We start from the raw sequence: 21,786 nt of genomic DNA, 5'->3' as shown, positions 1-21,786 counted from the left end.
AAAATAAAAGTGTCTTACACTTAGCAAAAGAAAAGGAAAAGGTGTTAGTTTCACTTCTTTCTCCCTCTAGTTCAGCAAGTTTCAACCTTTTCCACCTCATAGCACACATAAACTAATTACTAAAATTCTGCAGCACCCCAAAATATATATTTTTGGCTGATCTGACCAAAAAATAGGTACAATTTTAATTCATTCACACCAGACAGCTATTGTTGTGTTTGCTGTTGTCATTATTCTATTTGAGAATCTAAGGGAAAAGAGGTCAGTGGCCCTGGCTAAATAGTCAGGTATTGCATGTTTTAAAAATTCTTGCAGCACAGATCTTTTAATGTACTGTGTTTTGGAGGAAATCCAAGTATATGCTTCATAATAGTAACTGTAGTAGAGGGAAATAAGTTAAAAGAATTCCACCTAATTGCAAAACAAACAAATGTGATCTTGCAGTCATGGGCTTTTCTCCTTTCCTTCCTATTATGTAAACAAACAGCCACCTTTAAGTACTTTCACTGTAGAAAATAAACCTGGGTTTCCCATATAAGATGAGAAGATAATTCCGTTGTCCAAATTAGTTCTTGAAAAGAAACTGCTGTAATTAGATCCATAAAGCACTGTTGTTATTTTGAGCCACATATTTCCATACAAGGTGAATGGAATGGAAATATAAACATACATCATATATTATCAACAACTATCTTCATACACAATTATAATTCCCACAGCTATGTCCTATATGCTTACATTTCTTGAGTGTTATAATTTTTTTTACATTTACACATCTCTACATTTAAAAAGGAAACAGGGTATTTGCTGTTGTTTGTAAGTGGCCCTTTTAGAAAAACGCCAGCCATTTATAAGATTTAATGCCTTAAAGAATTTAAGATCCTCTAGCAAGGAATTTAAGTTCTTGAGACAAAGGACAGTACCTTACTCATTATGTGTTTCCTGTACTGTACAGTAAGTATTTAATAAGTGTGTGTTGAATAAACAACCTCTTCTTATCCTGAGTGCTATCCATACAGAGATCTCATAACTGTCATGGTCATGTCAACCCAAAGTAAGCTTTATTTTTTTTATGATTGACATCTTTTATATCAATTTTCCACAGATCCACATGGCCCACACATTTGGCATTTTAGTTGCAATGCTCTATTTCATTGTATTGCTATGCCACAGACTGCTTAACTACTCATCTCAAGCCTCTGGGATCAGAGCATCTATTCACAGCAGGATTCTAATGTGTCAATAAAGCTTATTTCCAGGGGTCTACTACATGAGGCTTCTAAGGGGCGACTAAAGGGGGTTCCTCCTAATATGAGTTAAACCATGAAACATCTCATTGAAAGAAAAATACGTCAAAGTGGAAAAGGCATTTCCCACATACGTAAATGGGTTTTATTGTACAGTATGACAAATGTTTGGCAGAGGCATCATTTTATTATAAGCTGAAATACTCCAAGTCATATGGTAAGATAAACATAAACATATACACAAACAACTGCATATCTTAAAACTGATCTAATTAAGTGAACTTCCCAGGTTCCCTAATTTATTCTTAAAAGATGTGATTCAAGAAGTATCCTACACCTGATCATGTTGGACAGTGATTAGACTAAAATTACACTGACACAAAATGAAAAGTAATCTCTCAATGTAAAAACAAAATTAAGTTCCAGGGACCCCCTTAGCCTCTACTCCGGGGGGGGGGGGGGCCTTTTGCCCCACAGCGAGAGCACACAGTAAGAAAAAAAATTAGCCCTGGCGGGTTTGGCTCAGCGGTTAGAGTGTCGGCCCATGGACCAGAGAGTCCCAGGTTTGGGTCCCGCTAAGGGCAAGTACCTCAGTTGCAGTTTGTCCCCAGTCCCAGTTGGGGTTGTGCGAGTGGCAACCAGTCGATGTGTCTCTCTCACATCTATGTTTCTCTCTCTCTTTCTCCCTCTCTCTCTCCCTCCCACTCTATCTGAAAATACAATGCAAAAATGTCCTTGGGTGAGGATAAAAAAAAAATTATACAATTCAAAAGTGCAATCCAACTTTCAAAGGTAATGGAGGGTTAGTTACTAAGACACCAAGAGGACTAGATTTACTTATGAGGCAGTCAATCCCATAGCAATGATTCAAATGGCAGAACTCCAAGACTCTGCTATATAATAGGTATCCAAGGCAGGGGGGGGGGGGGTGGGGGAGAGATATATATATAAAAATGTCATGAGGCTATCTGTCATATAGTTGAGTCTGTGGCTATTCAAAAAAAAAAAAAAGCCTCTAGTTACTGAGAGCTGGCATATTTCAGGGGATTCATAATAAACCGAGATTTTTAAACAAAACACAGATATAAAAGTATCTTGTACTTTGGAAAGGTAAAACATAAAGTGCTTTTGAAAACTGTGTTGGAACCCAGCAATTTGTTTTGTATATATTTTAATTATACATGTTTTACTTTATAAAGTTTGAAAACCAAACTATCTTTAAATTTAAAAGACTACACTCTCCTATGCAGTACAAACACAAACATCAAATTCAAATAATTTGCTGACACCAAAAACAAAACTACTGTGGACGTAAGTTCTCACTACATACTTCATTTTACAGTGATTCACAATGAGTAATTACATTTTAAAACTCATTTTCTTTAGAATGCCAGTCTTTTTTAATTTTTTAAAAAGAATTCCAGATCTGTGTATCATAATCACTACCTTAAAAGAGAAAATCAGAGGTTTCATATCTGACTCTCTTTGTTATTTTTCACAGTGATACACAGTTACCTATTTTAGTCCCAGTTTTTTTGTTTTGTTTTTTTAAGTTTTACTGTAAGTGTCAGCTGTTTGGAATTTATACTGCACTTCCTCATTGACACAATGGCAGTAAAAATTCTTCCAAAGCCTATTTAACTGATATGTAGATGGTACTTATTGAGTCTTCAAATTCCTCTCCCATTAGCAGAAAAGGTTTCAGTGCATGTTTTAAACATCCTTCCCGTATTGCTAAAGTTTAGTCAGCTGATTTTGGAAGAACATTTTGGTAGGAAACATGAGTTGACTCACTACACATTATTACAAAAGCCTCCTAACGGGTCTCTCCCAGCCTCCAGCCTCTCCCTCCTATATTCTGTCATCCATTTTGTTGCCAGTTATCTTAATCATAAATCTGGCTATGTATCACTCCCTGCTTAAAAACCTTCTTATCCAAAGAACTTTACAGCCTAGAAGACTCTTCTCAACTGGTACCAACCTACTTTAGTTCTTCCTTGCCTCTATATATAGGTATATAATAATCAATACATATATTAACATTAAAAATATACTCTTAGATAGCAGGCTGACAGCTGTTTGAGGGGGATGGAGGGACTGTAAAAAAAGAAAAACTAAAAACTCATGGACACAGACAACAATGTGGGGTTTGCAGGAAGGGGGACGTGGAGGAGGGTATGGGAAGATAAATGGTGATGGAAGGAGACTTGACTTGGTGTAGTGAACACAATACAGTTTACAGATGATGTGTTGTGGAACTGTGAACCTGAAACCTGTATAATTTTGTTAACCAGCATCACCCCAATGAACTCAATAAAAAGGACAAAAATAAATAAATAAAACAAAGAGTATGTTTTCATGCCATATATATATATATATATATATATACACATATATATACAGTCTTAGTTATGTTTGCAAACACATTGAGTAATAGATTACTAAAACTCCAAATGTATAAACTACTTCACCTTAAACATTGGTAAATGTTAATATAGAATGCCATGGCAAAAACAGTCTTAACTAGAAAAAAACTAGTAGCTTCCCATTCTCACTAGTTAGAGCTTCAAAATTCCTGCAATGGGGTGAACTTACTTAATTGAAAAAGAATAAACCAAAGATAAGAAAAAATGTAATTAGTTTCCTGAAGGTCAGCAGCCCTGCATTGAAGTTTTCCATCATCACCTTTGACCAATTCTCAAGGCTATGATTTAGTAAAAAAAAAAAAAACCATTCTCCATCATATTCTATAACTCATAAGGAAAATATACCCATGCAAACAATAATTTAATACAAGAGCTAAAATAAAGTTGAGTCCAGAAAGAAGCTAGAGTGTTGGCGATTTGCTTCCACTATGTTTGGGCGCCTCCAACATGAATACCGTACATGTTCAAGGAAAGCTTCACAATTCAAAAGCAATTTCACATAAATCCTGTAACTTCAGCAGAGTAGAGCTTATTCATCCAGATTTCAGACATTACAAACCCAAGAAAAACAAGGATAAAGACTGGCCAAAGAAATATAGCACTTCGTTTCCAAAAAGGTATTCTTACTACAACAACAAAATGGCCCAAGAAAAATGAGCACAAACACACACCCCTTTAAGTCCATCACTAAATTTAGCTCTGTGGACCTACTAGTGACTCTACTTATAAAATGATCATCCAAATTTCAAATTATGATAACCTGGACCAAAAGTTACATCCAATTCCGGTCTCTTCCCAAAGGACATTAACTTCACAAGCAAGACCAAGCTCCATTTCTCAGAACAGTTTAAATATGAACACACCCTCGGCGCGCACCCAGCATAATCCCCGAGGTCAGAAACGGATCCAGAGTAGTCCCCAGAGAGTCTGGGGGACACAGCTTTGCGCAAGATGGGGGTGGGGAGCACCGCAAAAGGCTCGGTCAAACAGGAGATGGAGGAAGAGAAACCAGACAGGAGACCGGTGCCCAGGAAGGTTTGGGGCGCCAGACCCTGAATCTCGGTTGTGAGCACTGTCCACACACAACTGGAGCGGCTCCGCCTCCCGACCCCGAGTCCAGTCGCCGGGCCAGGCCCCTCCACTCCCAGGCACCTCGGGGTAACTCCAAGCGTCCCAGCCCTAGGAAACAGCAATCCCAAAGGTCCCTGGAGGCGGACACCCACCTGGCCGAGCCCCACCAAGGACTGGGCCCACCAAGCCAAACAGCAGCAGCCACTGGAATCGGAGTGTCCCAAAGAGCGAGCCCGCGCCAGATCCCATCTCGGCTGATCCGCAGGTTCTTCTCAACATACGGTCGCTTCTACCTCCGCCTGCTCCATCATTCCCAACCCTGCCGGGGCCCCAGAGCTGGCAGGGAAGCGCGCGCCCGCGGACGAACACGCGCTCGCCACTGACGCAACTCAGCTCTTGTCCGAGCTCGCTCCCGACATCGCGCTCGCTACCGCTGACGTAGGGAAAAATCTAGTCCCAGGCGAGAGAATGGGATTGCTATCTGGCCACTAAAACCCACACTAGTCTGCCCCGCCCATTCACTGTCCACGCCCATTTCTATTCCCAGGCCCTCCTACTTTGGGGGTCGAAGGAACCGATTGGAGGAAGTACTCCGAGCTAAAGAAGGAGGAGCGTGAGTCTCAGAAGAGGAATTGAGCTGCAGAAGCAAAGCACAGCCCCGCCCCCTTGCGCAACATTTTCTGATTGGTTGTCGGGGGTTTGGGCGGAGCGCTGAGATGTGTGCCCATTGGTTGTTTGGCGGCGAACAGCGGAGCTAAGGCCTGACCTGGCAGACCTTGGGTCGCCGGTGCCCGCCGGGGCTTGTGGTTGAGGAGGCCCGGTATCTGCCACTGGGCCCGGGAAGATGGTGCTGGGTGGTTGCCCGGTGAGTTACTTACTTCTGTGCGGCCAGGCGGCTCTGCTGCTGGGGAATCTGCTTCTGCTGCATTGTGTCTCTCGGAGCCACTCGTACAACGCTACCGCGGAGCCCGAGCTCACATCCGCCGGCGCCGCCCACCCGGAGGTCTCCGCCGGTGCTCGGAGCTGGGAATATGGCGACCCCAGCTCTCCAGTCATCCTTTGCTCTTACCTGTAAGCTACCCAGTCGTCGAGGCAGGTGGAGATGGCGATAGGGCAAGGGGGGATATATATGGATGTTGTGCTGGGAGAGGACGGGAGAAAGGCTGCTTTATTTTTTTGCCCGGACCCTCTCCACCTGAGTCAACACGCGGGAGGTAAATATCATGACAGGTTTCTCAGTCCCCTCACCTATGCAGGGGAAAACCTTGCGTGTGGGTAGCAGAGCCTTTGGGATCCCGAAAGAGGAGAACTAGGGAGGAGTGACATCATATAGCCTCCGGAAGAAGGGTAGGCGGTTGTGCCTTCTCTGTTCTCTCTTTTACCCGAAAGAGACTCCTTCCTAAGGGCTGGTACTGTCCGAGGCACAAATGAAGTAAATTACTTGCCCCTCCTACAAGGTACTTCCTGAACAGAAAGCAATATCCTTACCACTGCAGAACCAAGTCATTTTTTAACATCTCTTTTCAGTCTAATAAGATAAGGCGTTTGGGAAATGCAAGGAGAACTGGGCATCCTTTGTCCTCAATTTTGCCTCCATAGCCTTGCGGATGTTTGCCAAGGAAAGAGTTGAAGCCATGGCACAAGTAGAACCCGTATAGAAATAGGACCAGAAGCAACCCCCTGCCCCAGTAAAAGGGTAAATTGGATGGATGGCTGTTTGACCTGCCATGCTTCAGTCTGACACCATCTCTTGCCTTGGGGAAGAATCAAAATGAAATTAAGCCCCAGAAAACTTGAAGAAATGTCCCTTGCCTGTTTTGATTATTTACATGTAAACAGCCATTTGCAAAGACCATACGATGATCATGATCTTACTGGTGATTTATAGACCTGACGAATTCATAGAATGTGAAGACCCAGTGGATCATGTTGGAAATGCAACCGCATCCCAGGAACTTGGTTATGGTTGTCTCAAGGTGAGTTTTTGTTTTGTTTTATAAGCAAACTCGTCCAGAAGCATATAAAAAAAGTTACAGAAAAGTATAAGGGATATGAAGTTACCTGTTTTTAGAGTTCATTAGAATGGCCGCTATTAGAAATTTCCAGCATGGCCAGGGTCAGTGACTGAACAAGCCATTTAGTTTCCTCAGGAAGAAGCAGTCTCTGTGTCAAAACTAACCAAATGCAAAGATCAACCTGTCTTTGCTTCCTTTTACCGTCGCTATTGACAGATTTGAAGCTAAAATCTTACCTCTAACTATCCTTCAAGGCATGCACTTTCCTGAAAGACCAAAAGAAAGACTTCTGCCTTCTAAAACCGATGATTAATTGAGCAGCGTGTTTGTTACACATGCATTTGGAGCAAAGCTCCTCTTGCCAGTGACCTTTCTTTTCACCAGGCAAGCAGTTTCTACCATGTCTTTAGGAAAAAGATAGAGTCTATTAGTATGAGTCTTTGTAGGAGGTTATTGCATTCAAGGAGAACCCTTTAGTAACGATGGTCTCTTTGAATGGAGAAAAGCTATTCGGTTCCATTAATAATATCTACAGCTAGATGTACATTGCCTAGTCAGACTCTCAAAAACTAGTGAAATTCATATACTTTCTTCCCACTGTGAACTTACCATTATGTTATATTATGCTGCATAATGCAAGTCAAGACGCAGTCAGGTATAACAGAACTAAATCAGATACAGAGGAATAAACCTGAAAGTAATAAAATTAAAAAGGCAATTCATACTGTAGTCATATGTAAATAAAATATTCTCCATACAGTGAGGTTTTGTCCTATTGATAATTACTGGTAAACATTTGAGTTAGCATTGTATGAGATCACTTAATTTTCCCCCTTTTAATTAAAAACTGAATTGATCCTGTCAAAGCATTCAGACTGTCACTTCCCCAGAAGTCCTAGAGGACTGGCTGTACTCAGGCACCTGAGTCCCTGGGAGAGAGGTACAAGGAGTAAACATCTTTATTTCCTACTCCCTCCCTTTTGAGAAATCCAACAAAAATAGTAGTAAAGCACTTAATAAGGTGCCAGTAGAGAATGTATAGCTGTGCTTTCTCTTCTAGAATTCAGTTATACAAAGGGTCAAAGGTCTTGTTCTAAAAATTTTTGCTGGAATTTAAACAGGCTGTAGGTGTACTACAGATATCTGTTAATCACACGTTCGTGACCTAAATAAAGTCCTGAATCAGCTGATAATTCTGTTCTTTCCTAATTCTGCTCATTTATAATATATATAAAACAGACCTCTAATAAATGTCAACTTTTTGGCTACCCATTCCCAAATGCTCAGTAATGTGCTCTTTGTCCTGTAAATAAAGGATAATTAAAGCATTGTGTCCATCTATTCTAAATGGCATTTAGTTAATTATAAATTTTTTAACTTTATTATTAAAGAAGCCAGTCATACAGAAGAAAAATAAATGAGTTTATTTAAAGCTATGTACATTTAGGATGAACTAATTTACCGTTACTTGAAGTATGTCATTAAATTCCTTATTCTTGAGTACAGCTTTACCCGAGTCAGCTTGTATTAATTAATATAAAGATATATTTTGTGTTACTTGCTTTGGTAAATTTTTTGGTTTCTTTTGTTTTGGTTGTTATTCCACAGTTCGGTGGTCAAGCCTACAGTGATGTGGAACACACTTCAGTCCAGTGCCAAGCCCTAGAAGAAATTGAGTGTGCCGGTCCTAGGACCTTCCTACGAGAAAATAAACCTTGTATAAAGTAAGTATTACTTCGAATGGGGTAGTATGTATTTGGATGGAGGTAGAGCTGTTTCCTTGTCACCTCTTGATGTGACTTTTTCTTTTACTTTAAGTGTTAAAGGGGCAACAGGATTACCACTGTGCATAATCCATGGACAGGGGCAGTGTAGTTATAATAGAGAGGACACTGGACTTAAGACCAGAGGCCATAAGTCCTAAATGTCTCTTTCACCAACTAGCTAAGAGACTCTTTGGGCACCAAGAGTCTCTGTCCCCTCATCTACAAAATGAAGTAGTTGGACCAGAGGATCTAGCTACAGAATTCCTATAATGGGCATAAATCCTGTGAAAATAGCCTTAGTATTCCAGGAATAAAGATTTTATCATGAACAGTATGGGCCTCTCCCTGAAAATCAGTTTATCTTAAAGAATTAGGATTATTTCTGTAAATTCTGCTTGAAGGCACAGAATTTACTTATACCATTGCTAATGAAGAGTCTGTGACTATGTTTAGTGATGTTATTAGAGTAACTGCAATTGAGTATCATTACAGTATGTAAGAGAGAAGTCTTTATGAAGATGTCCCTGTTTTTAGTTGCCACAAGACAGTAAAAAAAAAAAGGTATATGGAGATCAGCATTCATTTAAGGAAGGTCGACACTTCATTAGAGAACTACGTTCAGAAATACAAACTCAGGAGAGGAGCCTGTGCAGGGGATAAATGGGAGCCCAGACTCCACTCCTACCAGGATGCCTATTGTGCTAATGTGCTTGATAATTTCTCGTCCAGTCCAACTCAGCACTTGTTCTTACAGGTCCTCCATATCTTAGCAATTATGCTTTTGAGACTCAAGCCCAGCGGGAATTTTTTAAACACGCAGTACCTGACTATTTAGTCAGAAGCACAGACCTCTTTTCCCTAGATTGTCAAATAAAAAATATGACAACAGCCAACACAACAATAGCTATCCAATGTGAATGAATCAAAATTATATTTTTTTTATATATTTTTTTTTTTGTCAGATTGGCAAAAACTAAAATTTTCTGGTGTACTGAAGAATTTAGTAATTAGTTTATGTGTGCCATGAGATGAAAAGGCTGAAAATTGCTGCCCTAGACCAACAAGAGATCTATTTTGAGGGGGCGGGGGGTGATAAGGGAGTAAAAGGCCACAGGGGGACTGGCTACACCATCTTTCCACTTTCTTTAAATTTATTGATCATTAAGAGTTTTAATTTTCATGTGGCAAACATCTTACTTGTAATTCCTTTTGTCTAGGTATACCGGACACTACTTCATAACCACTTTACTCTATTCTTTCTTCCTGGGATGTTTTGGAGTGGATCGTTTCTGTCTGGGACACACTGGCACAGCAGTAGGGAAGCTATTGACGCTTGGAGGACTTGGGATTTGGTGGTTTGTTGACCTTATATTACTTATTACTGGAGGGCTGATGCCAAGTGATGGCAGCAATTGGTGCACTGTTTACTAAAAAGAGCTGCTGTTATGGTCCAGAGAGGCAAGTCTTCTGAATTCATCTCTACAAGCTCAAAACTCTTCCTTGCTATTAGATCTGACCATTTCTTGCCCTCTTTGGAGGGAATGGGTTTGGTTAGGAAGGTTTCTTTGGACTGTGGATTTTCAGCCCAGATTTTACCTTGCTGATAAGAAATGACAGTGTTGTGGGAACCAAGTTTATACCTTTTCTCACGTACAAAATATAAAGGCCAGCAACTAACTTATAAGCTGTGGAAGGGTTTCTATACTCTTTATTTCTGCACATGGCTGTATCTTCAGTCTTTTGGAGCAAGTGGACCCGACCGAATGAGCAAAGTGAATATTTTTAGCCTTATGCCTTTTGTGACCCTTAGTCTCATGCACAGAACTGAAGCGAAACCAATGAAAATCTTCAGCAGAAGTAGAAATGCTCATGGATTATAATACACACTGAAATTCCAACTTTCTGAATTTAAACTGCAAAATAAATTTTGTCAACCTGGAATGCTGTTTGGGTATTCTCAGTATGTAAAGTGAAACTCAAAATTATATTTGTTTCACTAAAAGCTAGATGATTGAAGTGAACTACTCTATTAATAAACCTTACTGTTTCACCATTGTTATGTTTGAGAAGCAATGTATGCGTAGAAATATAAATATACAAAGAAATAATGTTTCATTCCATTTATGGTTTGAAAGCCAATAGTATCAGACCTGTCTGGGTTAGGATATCCTCTTGGCAGAATTTTCCTATCTAAAAAGTCAAAAGTTTAGAGAGTCCATGTTGTAGGCTGGTAAAAAAGATTTCATACAAGTAACTATAAAACTGTTCTTCATGATTAGGTAGGATAAGGTGAGGAGTATCGTGCTCTTGGAAAGAAAAACAGACTCCTACTTAAAGGATATTATTACTGAGTGCTGGGTAGATTTAGAGTGTCATTCATGGGGAGAAAGACACTAGCTCTTTCTGTCGAAATAAGCCGGTCCCAGAAGCTCTCGCTGTGGTAAATAGCAGTCAGTGTAGAGAAACCAAGCTTTCACATTCCCAAATTACTGGGAATAAAGGAAATGCTTTAAATAATACGTGGTTTTAAAAACTTAGCTCCCATCCTTTTCAATCCAAGTTGAAAACTTAAATACAAAGTAAAAGGAGGACTTTATAGATAAGTCAAATTAAGATTCTGCTATTTGCAATAACTTACAAATTCTAGAAACAGTCAAAGTAGAACTGCTCAAAGTTTAGTTTCATAATAATTGACTTAAGGACCAAGAATTGCAGTTAAAATAACTGTGGATTTGCTCTATCATTATAAAACGGCTTTTCTAAAAGTTTCAGCTTTATTATCCCTGAGTAGTATGATCACTGTTTCTATATTATTAAATGGTGGCAGTAATATAAATATTAGAAAAGATTATTCTGTCTTCAAAGTTCTGTACCACATTGACCTCAATCTTAGGTTTTTATTCATAATCTCTATATTATATGTAAGGCAGTGTTTTTTAAATTATTGGTCATGTGAAACTGGACCCTCTCCACAGAAAAATACACAAACACATAAAATTTTGCATAGATTTTTAAGGGGGTCTAACAGTAGTATACAAAAAAAAAATAAAACAAAATAAAAAGCAAGCTCACTTCTAAGAGAAGTCCAGAAAACAAATTAAAATCTTACCCAAAATAATATACTACCTTAAGCCACAAATTTTGCCTCATTTCACAACTTTCTTGTTAATTTGACTTATAAATCATATCCGTCCTCTGTAGCCACGAACCCTGGCCAAATGTGATACAACCTGAAAAACTGATTGCGTAGGGGAATCATATTAAAAATTTGATGTCCTTGCACTCTGGATTCAGGTTGTTTCTTAATATTTGGGAGATAGACGTGTGTGTGTGTGTGTGTGTGTGTGTGTGTGTGTGTGTGTGTTCATGATCCTTCGCTTCCTGACTCCACCTGTGACCAGGGACCCTCCCTGGGACTGGGGAGAGGGATGACTGTGGATGCTGAGCTCCTGGCTGTGACAGGGCCAGATGAGCTGTTCAAAAAGGTGGTGCCTCACCACTACCTGGGCTCCCTTTGGTCCCAGCTGGACAAGAAGAGCAAGGACCACCTGGCTCCCACTGTCCATGCCACCAACACTCAGTTCAGCAGTGTGGCCAACTGCTTCAAGGACCAGAGTGTGACAGCCAGAGCCAGGGCCAGGGCCCGGTGTGCCATGGGAGAGCACAGGGTCCCTCTGCAGAATTGTGGAAACTCCTTTTTTGTTGTGGAGGACAAGGGTTCCTTTCTTCCTCAAGCCAGCCAGCTCATCCCTACAAAGCCAAGCTCCTTTGGTCTGCACTGCACTTCAAGGGGCGAACACCCTCCTGCTCAGGGACCAGGCACCCCAGGGGATGCCCAGACTTTGGCCCAAATGGCCAGACCCAGGAGGCAGGGCTGGGTGCACCATGGGACCCCCACTCTGTGTGTGTGTGTTATATCCAGTTTGTGGCTATAGAGAATTTTTAAAATACTAAAGTGTCCTTCTGTCAAGGTCAAATTAGAAACTCCTGTTTTTCAGTTGTTCCTTTCTTTAAATAAAATTTTATCAGCTTCCCAAACTTCCTGGCACCACATCCTTCTTCCACTTGTTTAGTAAAGCTTCTTAGCAGTAGTAACACTCTCATCCTAATGGTCCCCTAGTGTGTGTCTGTGTCTGTGTCTGTGTCTGTGTCTGTGTGTGTTTAAGCATTCATATTCCTTTATAAGAAAGAGATCCTAAAACCATTAGTCATCTTTGATACATCTTCAATACAAACCAGGTAATATAGCTTTGGTTTTGTTAGATAATTTCTCTTTAAAGCAAGATACTTAATCGATTATTTCAGGTGTAATTGTCAGGACCAAAGTTTGACTTCCCCGACGAACCATGATGGAAAGAGAGTCATTGTTCTTAACAGCTTCAATAACATCAGTTGTGGTGGTAACAGGTTGCCCATTTATGCTGACAATTACGTCGTGGTCTCTCAACCCAGAGCTGGGAGGGGGGAAAAAAGGAGCATGAAACTCAGAGTTTTATTTATCCCAGCTAGAATTTAATGTCTGTTTCTTACAGCACTACTATTTTTCTGGTAGAAAACATACCAACCAGAAAACCAGAAATAGCCCCAGTCCTTTCAAATATGAGGACTGTTCTAAGATATGCTGTGAAATAACCTGGAGGACAGCAATCCTATTTACCTTTATAAAATTAATATTCTACCACAATGAAGTGTAAGAAGGTTACTCCTCCCAAATATTGGATTTGGTTTGGAATAGGAGTTTAGCTTTTAATTTCTATTAATCTCTGACCTCTCTTAACCTCAAGCATACTCCCAGTCTTACAAGCAACACGAAAAGCCCAAGCAATACATTTTTTCCCCAGACAGCTACACTCTGGTCAGTTTGATTTTGACAGCCTACTTTGCCCACCTTCAGCCACACTTTACGGAACAAGAGAGTTTGTTGAGCTACACTATTAAAAGCTCTGCTCCCAGTAAGTCAAAAACTAATCAACCTTCCACATCTAAATATTTAAGGCCCTGGTTCTAGACTCCTTTTCCCCAAAGGTGTAACTGTATTCAGTCCTCTTTATATTTGCTTCACATAGAATGTATATCTTAGAAATAGAAACCACCTCCAACACTGTCGTAAATATATAGCCATGCTGTTGATTTGTCTTAAAGTCAAAAATAGGCTGGAAGAGGAACATAAAATTAAATGACTCCAGGACACATCTTTTAAGAGAAATGGGAAGCCCAAGGAAGAAGAATATGGAGGATTACCAAGATATGTCCAGTTTGTTTAAAAAAAGAAAAGAAAGAAAGAAAAATGTAAAGCAAGAGGATGTGAAGAGAAGTTTGAAGGCAGATTGAGTTAAAAGTATGGAAAGCCTTTAGAACAAGGTTAGTTCAAGAAGATGACTGGGACAGTGCACAAAGAAAGAACTTAATTCATGGTAGTTCTGTGAGTGGAAAAAGAAAGAAACCTGCAAATTGTTACTGAGTGCAAACTATGTACCAAATACGAGGAAGTGAGGCTCAGACAGGATAAATGTCCCACAGTTTATAAAAGGCTAAAGTAGGATTTGATCCCTGGTCTTTCAGACTTGAAAACCCATCTTCTTGCCACTCAATCAGTCTGCCCCTCAGAAGCAAGAAGAGCAGCCACAAAAGCAGGATAATAGAGGGGCTAAGTTAGGTTCCACTTCCCTGCTATCTGACTGACTGTGTGACTCTGTCCTCTGCACCACAGCTGCTGCTTCTGTAAAATAATACCTATATCATAAGACTACATTGGGCTCAAGCCAAGTATGTAAAACACTTCAGATGGTGCCTGACTTATAGTAAGGGGTTAATAAATGCCAGCCTTTATTTCTATAATTATTGTGATTATTATTAGATATCAGTGGATAGAACCAAAACAGATTTCTGGTTTAGCTGTGACATCAACCAATCAGTTATTTTCGCATTTTAATGTGCATCCAAATCATGAAGATCTAATTTAAAATGCAGTTTCTGATTTGGTGGTGGGCCTGCCATTCTAATGAGCTCCAGTGGATGCTGATGCAGCTGGTCCACAGACCCCGTCTGAGGAGCAAGAACTTGGAGAGCTGAAAGAAATAGCTTTGGCCTTGAACCAGAAGTTAAAAATGGGGGGGGGGGGGGGGGGGGGGAGTCTAGAAAATCCTGTGACAAGCCAAGTTTAGTAACATGAGACCTAACACTTAGCTATTCTGAACAGGTAGCACCCTGCAGTTCCTTGCCCCCTACTAAAGAGAGTTATCATAATCTAAACAGATGATTGAGCTCTTGAAAAACAACCATAGTAAAAGAGATCCAGAAGAATAATTGTTGGACAAGCCACCTCTTCCCTCGGCAGTTAGTGTAAATGCTTGAAACAACAGTCAAGTCATCTGGAGCATCTTCTTTGGAGAGCTACTCTAACCTTTGCTTTATTCACTTCATGTATTCCTTTGTTGATTTGTTTATTTACTTAGTGCTGCCCTCTGATACTGTCATCTAGAATTCAAAGATAAAAGTATTTTAAAATGTGTTCTTATACTTTTGACCTTTTGGATTCTTTGGATTCTTAATAACTAAAGTATTGAAAGAGTAGACTTGGAGATCCTAGCAAAATTAATTTAAATTTAGGCTGTTATATCATCATTCTTGGCCTAAAGAGAACAATCCCCTTCCCAAAAAGGAGGCGGGGGAGGACCCTTACAGTACACAAGTCTAAATTAGCATTACTATCTAATAAATATGTAAGGCAAGACACAGGTCATAAGTAATTTTAAATTTTCTGGTAGCCACATTTTTTTCACAAAATTTTAAACAGATGAAACCAATTTTAATAATCTTATTTAACTCAATATATCTAAATTATCATTTTAACATGTAATATTTTAATAATTATTACCATGTATTTTACGTTCTGTTTTAAGTCTTTGAAATCTATTAGAAATGCCCTGGCTGGTTTGGCTCAGTGGTTAGAGCCCATGGACCAAAGAGTCACGAGTTCAATTCCAGTCAAGGGCATGTACCTCAGTTGCAGTTCGGTCCCTGGCCCTGGTCAGGGTCCTGCGGGAGGCAACCAATCAATGTTTCTCTCTCACATCAATGTTTCTCTCTTTCCCTCTCTCCCTCTCTATCTGAAGATAAAGAAAAAATATCCTCAGGTGAGGATTTTTTTTTTTAATCCACTAGAAACAACACACAACCATAATATCTTATGCAAGGATTAAAGTGAAAGGCAGTCCTCCCCCACAAACCCACCCCCCTCAGAAAGTATGTTTAATGGAAAAATATTTTACATGCTTCTAGTTTCTTTATTTAAATAAATTTAAATTAAGTAAAATAAAAACTTTGGTCCATCGGTCACACCTGCCACATCTCAAGTGTTCAACAGCCACGTGTGGGTAGGGGCACGGTACTCAACAGCCGAAGTCTAGATCCTAAACATGTTTCCCACGGCGCGCATTTAGCAAGAACAGAGGAGGCTGGGCAGAGGCCTGAGCTTCTCTTACCTTTCAGCAGCTGTTCCTTGAATCACCTCATATACAAAAACTCCAGAACTCAAAACAGGGAAATCTGGGTCTTGCCTTTTCATTTCTTGAAGAAGGCTAAGAAAAGCGAGAAGAGTTTCCCCATCAGGTTAAGAAGCACAGTGAACTGATCTCCTGAGCCCCAGGCAAAGCCTCCAGATCTCAGTAAATATTCTGTCTGTTCTCTCAAGACTCAGAGGGGCCAGAGAGGATTCCATCAAGTGGGTCACACTTATTCCTTCTTGGTGGTGCTCTGTTTTTTCTATGCAAAGCCTAGAACCATTGGATTATAAAATATAGGCACAGTAAAAGAAACTACTGAAAAGTACAGTGATTGCTGGTACATCAATAGCACCTTTGGCTACAAGAGGACTCAGCTGTGAACCAAACATTTCAGTTTCCCAGTCAGGACTGTCCAGCTATAACTTTTGCTTCTGAAAACTCAAACATGTTCAAATCCATGCTTACTTCATAGTGAGGGGCAGCATTCGCAGACCCAGGTATTTCCTTTGTGGAAGAGCCATTCCTGGAAAGGAAAATTATAATGTGTTACCAACAACAAAACTCTCCTCTCAGCAGATCATAAAAGACACTGGAATCACAGAAGACCCTTTCCATCATAGGTGCTCACTCAGGCTGTGCCTCAGAGACCCTTTGTCATTAACACAGACACTCCTCCCACCCACCTCCCCACCTCTACTCCTCGGGGTCCTTCCCACAGTAGTTCAATCCAAATATTTCTGGGTACAATTCATGCTGCTTTTGTGCCCAGTCCCCATATTGCCGCCCGAACCACCACGACAGGAACTCAGTATTCGACAGAACTGTCTCAGCAGTACATCAAGTTCTTCCAAAAACATACCTGGGGATTAGAAAGTCCTCACTCCCCTTACCTTTTAACTGGCGCTCATGGAATTCCGCCAGGAACTGTCTAATTCGATCTGAGGGAATTGCAAAGGAGATCCCCGCTGTCACCTTCAGTGTGTTTATGCCAATCACTTCACCATCCTGGTGGGAGAGAAGATGGCATCAGTCACCAAGCTGTGCAAACTGAACAAATAAGGAGTGAAGCGAGTCCCTTAGGGTCAGAGTATAGGGGCCAGCGGAAATGTGTGATTATTCAGTGGAGACCAGTGGATGCTACCTTAGAGGGCAAAGAGTGTGGTAGGTCAGCAGAGGGGACCTACATGTGAAAATTCCTAATGGGAATTTTTTTTTTAATCTTGAGCTCATTTTTTCCTTCGCTGAATTACATTGATTTTAAACGTGAGCCACAGTTTGTTATTTGACCCAGAGACGAAAACAAGGAGTATTTGCCTTTTCATTCCTTAAATGAAACTAAAAATAAACATGGCAAAGGCAAAAAGCTGTTAGATTTTCAGCAACACTTCAATGAACTCTTCAGAAGAATTAGTAAATTGATTTTAGGAACAAAGCTCTACTAAGCCAAAGCTATGAAGTGAGAAATACCTTCCTCTTTGTGCACTTCATCATCCCCTAGCTTTTATTAGGTAATAGAAAGGATTTTAAAATCTTATTATTTAATTTGATGTTTAATCCTATTAAATGCAGATTATAATTCAGTAGGTTTGGAGTGTGGCCTGAAATTCAATCCAAATATTTCTGGATACAATTCATGCCTGGTTTTGTGCTTAGTCCCCCTGTCAGCCCAGCTCTAGTAAACTCATTGTCAACTGGAGAAAGAAGGCACAAAAAATTGCATTCAAAGTTATAAGTAAAAACGCTCAATAACTTTACACACAATTAATCCTCCTACAAGTAAGTGTAATGTGTAAAGATGAACCAAAACCAATCAGCTCACAAACTCAGCATGAGCTGTGTCAAAGACCATGGCACACACATGTTTTCACATGTGTTTGAGCAACAAGAAGTGCTGGCATTTCCACTAGAGAGACTGAATACGTTTAGTGATTAAAACTGTGACGGAACAATGGATTCGTGTTGCGGCGTTTCTGTCATCTGTAGGTGGGTCAAGACTAAACACCTGGACAGACCGCATCGTGAAATTAGCATTTTTGGATGAGAGACAGTTCTACATATGTGGCAGCAGGGAGTCTTCAAGGATATACATTACACAGTACAGTTGGTCATTTGACATAAATTTGGGTTTAGTACCTAGGACTTTCGTTAACCAGCCAGTGAAAACAGAAAGCATGTTGAAGAGATGTAAGTAACGTGCAAGTAAACCTGGCTCTCTCAGTTGGATGACACCACACACCAGGATGACAAATCTTAAATTTTCCTCACCATTTGCTTAAGATGCAGTCATAGAAAAGCATCATACCACAGATCTCTGCACTAGGATTATTCTGCACCATGGAATTGGTAAAGTCTTTAAAAGGAAGAGACATGAAGCAGCAAGGAAAGTGGCCACTTACCAAGTTCACCAGAGGCCCCCCAGAATTCCCGTGCTGAAGAAAGAATTTGAAAAAGCCGTCAGTACTTTTCTCCTTGTCAACTATACATAGTTCCTATCAGGTTTACTAAAAGCAGCCTGCTCTAGTGAGCCCCTGTTCCCCCAAGGCAGGCAAAGTTGTGCCCCCATCATTATAAACACTGAAGTCACTTCAGGTAAAGAATTATAGTGAAAGGACCACCACTTCCTACAGCAGTGGTGACCTCCACAACAGACCCTAACAGACCCATCCAATATCATGGATGCATTATTTATTATATGAAACAGACTGAACTCTAACAACATGGCATTCCATCCCTCTCATATGGATCCAACTGAACTCTGGACATCCCCAAAAGGCCAAAAGGAAAGAGGGCACTCTCAAGTGCTCCTCACTATACTGCCAGTATCGTATGGGTTCACAATGGCCCTCCCAGTGACTTACATTAATTATCGCATCAGTCTGGATATAGTCCATGTCTGAATCCTTCAGCCCCAGTTCTTTGCCCCCTCGCTGTGTAGTGCTGACAATTCCTGCAGTCACTGTGTTCTGCAGAGAAAATGGGCTGCCCAAGGCCACCACGAACTCTCCAGCCCGAAGGTCAGATGATCTTCCCAACAGCAATACAGGAAGGTCAGTCTGCACATGGGCAAGAAGGGATGAGGAGGACAAATCAAGAACAGAATCAACCAGTGATTGTGTACAACACATATATGACACAGGCTTTGTAATTTTGGCCTTTATAATCCAATAATCACCCACAGAAACTTTCACTTGTTAAGATGATCAGGATCATCTCTAAAATCTAAAAGTATTGCTTTGTATAAATTACTATAAATAAACCACAAGTGAAGTAACTGATGAACATAAACTGACATTAGCAATTTATTTCACAGATCCTGCTCCAATGTTTACAAAGTTAACTAGCCACAAGCAAAGGAGATCACCCAGAGCAGCTCTTCTCAAACTTGAATGTTCACAGGAATCACCTGGAGATCTTAAGAAAATGCAGATTCTAATTCAGTAGACCTGGCTAGGGTCTGAGATTCTGCATTTCAAAAAAATTCTTAGATGATGTCAATGCTGCTAGTGTGCAGTCCACACTTGGTATAACAGGACCTCAAAGTGTTCCTTAGCGGCTCTGAATTCACTGCAATCATTCATGGTACTCTAAGACAGTACTCTAAGAGAAGTAACTTCCCCAGAAGCAGCATCTGTTGAAGAAGGTGGTGAAGGAGAGAAAAATAGACTGCTGGATAGTTCATCAAAATTGTTAGGGATGTACACAGACTGGCTGGAAGAAAATAAACAAAAGAGGGAATAAACAAACAGAAAAGGAGGGCATTAGAAAACAACATACACCAGATGAAAAGATGTGTGAGTGGAAGTGTGGTAGAGAAAAAAGTATGAGCATATTGATGAAAATCCCCAAATATGCAGACTCTGATTTAGCTCTCTATTACTCACATTTGGCTCAATCTTAATCAGTGCAAGATCCAATTTATGGTCAATGTCCTTGACTGTGGCTTCATACTGGACCCCACTCTGGAGCTCCACCTGGATTCGCTGCCGGTTGGTGAGGACATGGGCATTGGTAACAATGAGCCCATCCTCAGACACTATGAACCCAGAGCCACTGGATGCAGGAATATCCTCCATGCTGTGAGGTGACCTGTCTCAGCAAGATAACAGTGTAAGCAGAGGACAGGAAAGTTGGGTGTTCCACCACAGTCTGGAAACGGGAATCTCACATTATCAAGCATACCTCCAGCACAGTTTTCTCAGACATTTAACTTTTCCTTGTCTGTTTGCATTTTCTCCATGTGTAATTGGACTCTGCATGCTCAGTGGCCTGGCCATCTCTTGTGAATGTCACTAAGAGCTGATCCAACTCTCCTTTTCCAGGGACACTCTCTTCTTCAGAGCTGGTCAGAGCAGCAACCCTCTGCTTCAAGGAGGCCTGACCTAATCACAATACTGTGGGCAAAGGTGGGTCTAGTGCCAAATCACCAAGGACCCAGGCAGGGAGGGAGTCCAGGAAGTCTGGTTCCTGTTTAGGTTCCGCTACTAACTGGCCTTGTGAGGGAGGATTTCCTTCCATGCCAGCGAGGGGGCTGAGCAAGATCACCCAGATGCTTTCTAGCTCTTGCACCTGACCTTCAATTTTGCCTATGGGAAATGAGGGAGAGAGAGACCCCAGCCACCTAGGTGCGGAGGTACCCAGATTCGGAAGTCAGAATCCTTATCCCTTCAACGACTTGACCAGGTTGCTGGACCGCTTTGAGCCTCTCCGAGACTTTTAGCACCACGTGGTGGCTGTAATGCGGTAGCGCTGAACCTGGAGCAGAATATCAGCGGCAGGTGGCCGACCTCCTCCAACCTCTTTTACCTGCGAAACAGCTGCAAGTGAACCACAGATGGCGCCACCTTCTCAACCACCGCTGCGATGAAGTTGTAGTTGCTCCTGAGCCAGCCTGCGCTTCTGGTCCCTGTGAAGAAATGCTCCATTCGTGGGAATGACAGGGCCCTCTTCCCCTGACACTCTCGGGGGTCTGACCTCAAATCAGTCTCTCCCCTGCGTCTTTCTCCACCTTTCCTCCCTCCTTTTTCTCTCTTCAATCTCCACCGTTCTGCTTTTTCCATGCGGGCCCGTAAGGACACGCCCTGAAGAAACCAGACCCGTCATCCCGGTTGTGTAGGGGGAAATAGAAAGGAAGGGGACACTTAACAGGTGTGGGGAGGATTTTGGGGGGAAAGCCACATGGGAACCGGAAAGGAGACACCTAAGGGGAGATGGAAATCGGGAACAAGGAGTGGAATCCCCCAGCAGTGCCCTGAGAGCGTGCGGCCCTGGCACTCACCTAGATCCCCACAGTCCCCCTTCTGCACCGGCAGGGCCGGGAGCGCGCCACGGCGGCGTGCTGCGCGGTTCTCAGCGCGGAGCGCGCATAGGCTGGGGTAGGTGCGCCCGTCACTGCCGCACACCGCTGCCCCAGTGGCCGGGCAGCCGCAGGTGCCCAGCCGGGTGCCACCCAGGCGCCTGGCGTTGAACGGCGCCTCGCACTGAAGCCCCGGGGCACAGGGCCGGCCGAGCAGCCCGCCGCAGGCCTCGCCCTCGGCCCCAGGGCACACGCGGCAGCAGCGGCAGCGGTCCAACACTGGCGTAGCCCCCGCGGAGCAGGTGGGTAGCGGAGGACAGCGCATTGGCTCACAGGTCGCAGGGCAGAATGGAGAGGGCCAGGTCCTCCGAGCCTCCACCCTGGGAACCGGCATCGGGGGCAGCAGCAGCCACAGCAGGAAGAATTGTCCAAGGCCAGCTGGTGGAAGCAAAAGTCTAGTCAT

The 21,786-nt window shown here is 41.9% G+C and overlaps 3 protein-coding genes across 3 annotated transcripts in view; 1 reads left to right on the top strand and 2 right to left on the bottom strand.

Moving 5' to 3' along the window:
* The window catches only part of ADAM9 (ADAM metallopeptidase domain 9), a 131,277-nt gene extending 126,101 nt beyond the window's left edge, over positions 1–5,176 (bottom strand). The window contains exon 1 of the mRNA XM_036250160.1: positions 4,897–5,176. Within this exon, the coding sequence (XP_036106053.1) occupies positions 4,897–5,023 (127 nt within the window). The 5' untranslated portion in view covers positions 5,024–5,176. The remainder of the gene's footprint in view (positions 1–4,896) is intronic.
* Positions 5,177–5,497: 321 nt separating this feature from the next.
* TM2D2 (TM2 domain containing 2) lies at positions 5,498–10,466 on the top strand. Its single transcript, XM_036250516.1, has 4 exons — positions 5,498–5,815; positions 6,633–6,720; positions 8,368–8,483; positions 9,743–10,466. Exons 1-4 carry the CDS (start codon positions 5,589–5,591, stop codon positions 9,954–9,956), a joined length of 645 nt encoding a protein of 214 aa, XP_036106409.1. The 5' UTR covers positions 5,498–5,588; the 3' UTR covers positions 9,957–10,466.
* A 2,347-nt stretch (positions 10,467–12,813) lies between these two features.
* Positions 12,814–21,786, bottom strand: HTRA4 (HtrA serine peptidase 4). The gene is made up of 9 exons (XM_036250297.1): positions 21,306–21,786; positions 20,834–20,933; positions 19,912–20,116; positions 18,889–19,083; positions 18,427–18,459; positions 16,921–17,035; positions 16,496–16,553; positions 16,010–16,105; positions 12,814–12,979 (listed from the first exon to the last, which is right to left on the bottom strand). The coding sequence occupies exons 1-9, from the start codon at positions 21,784–21,786 to the stop codon at positions 12,814–12,816; spliced, it is 1,449 nt and encodes a 482-aa protein (XP_036106190.1).

Source organism: Molossus molossus, unplaced genomic scaffold (genome assembly GCF_014108415.1).
Source record: "Molossus molossus isolate mMolMol1 unplaced genomic scaffold, mMolMol1.p scaffold_m16_p_9, whole genome shotgun sequence".
Taxonomy (NCBI): Eukaryota; Metazoa; Chordata; class Mammalia; order Chiroptera; family Molossidae; genus Molossus; species Molossus molossus.
This window is presented reverse-complemented; position numbering and strand designations above follow the sequence as displayed.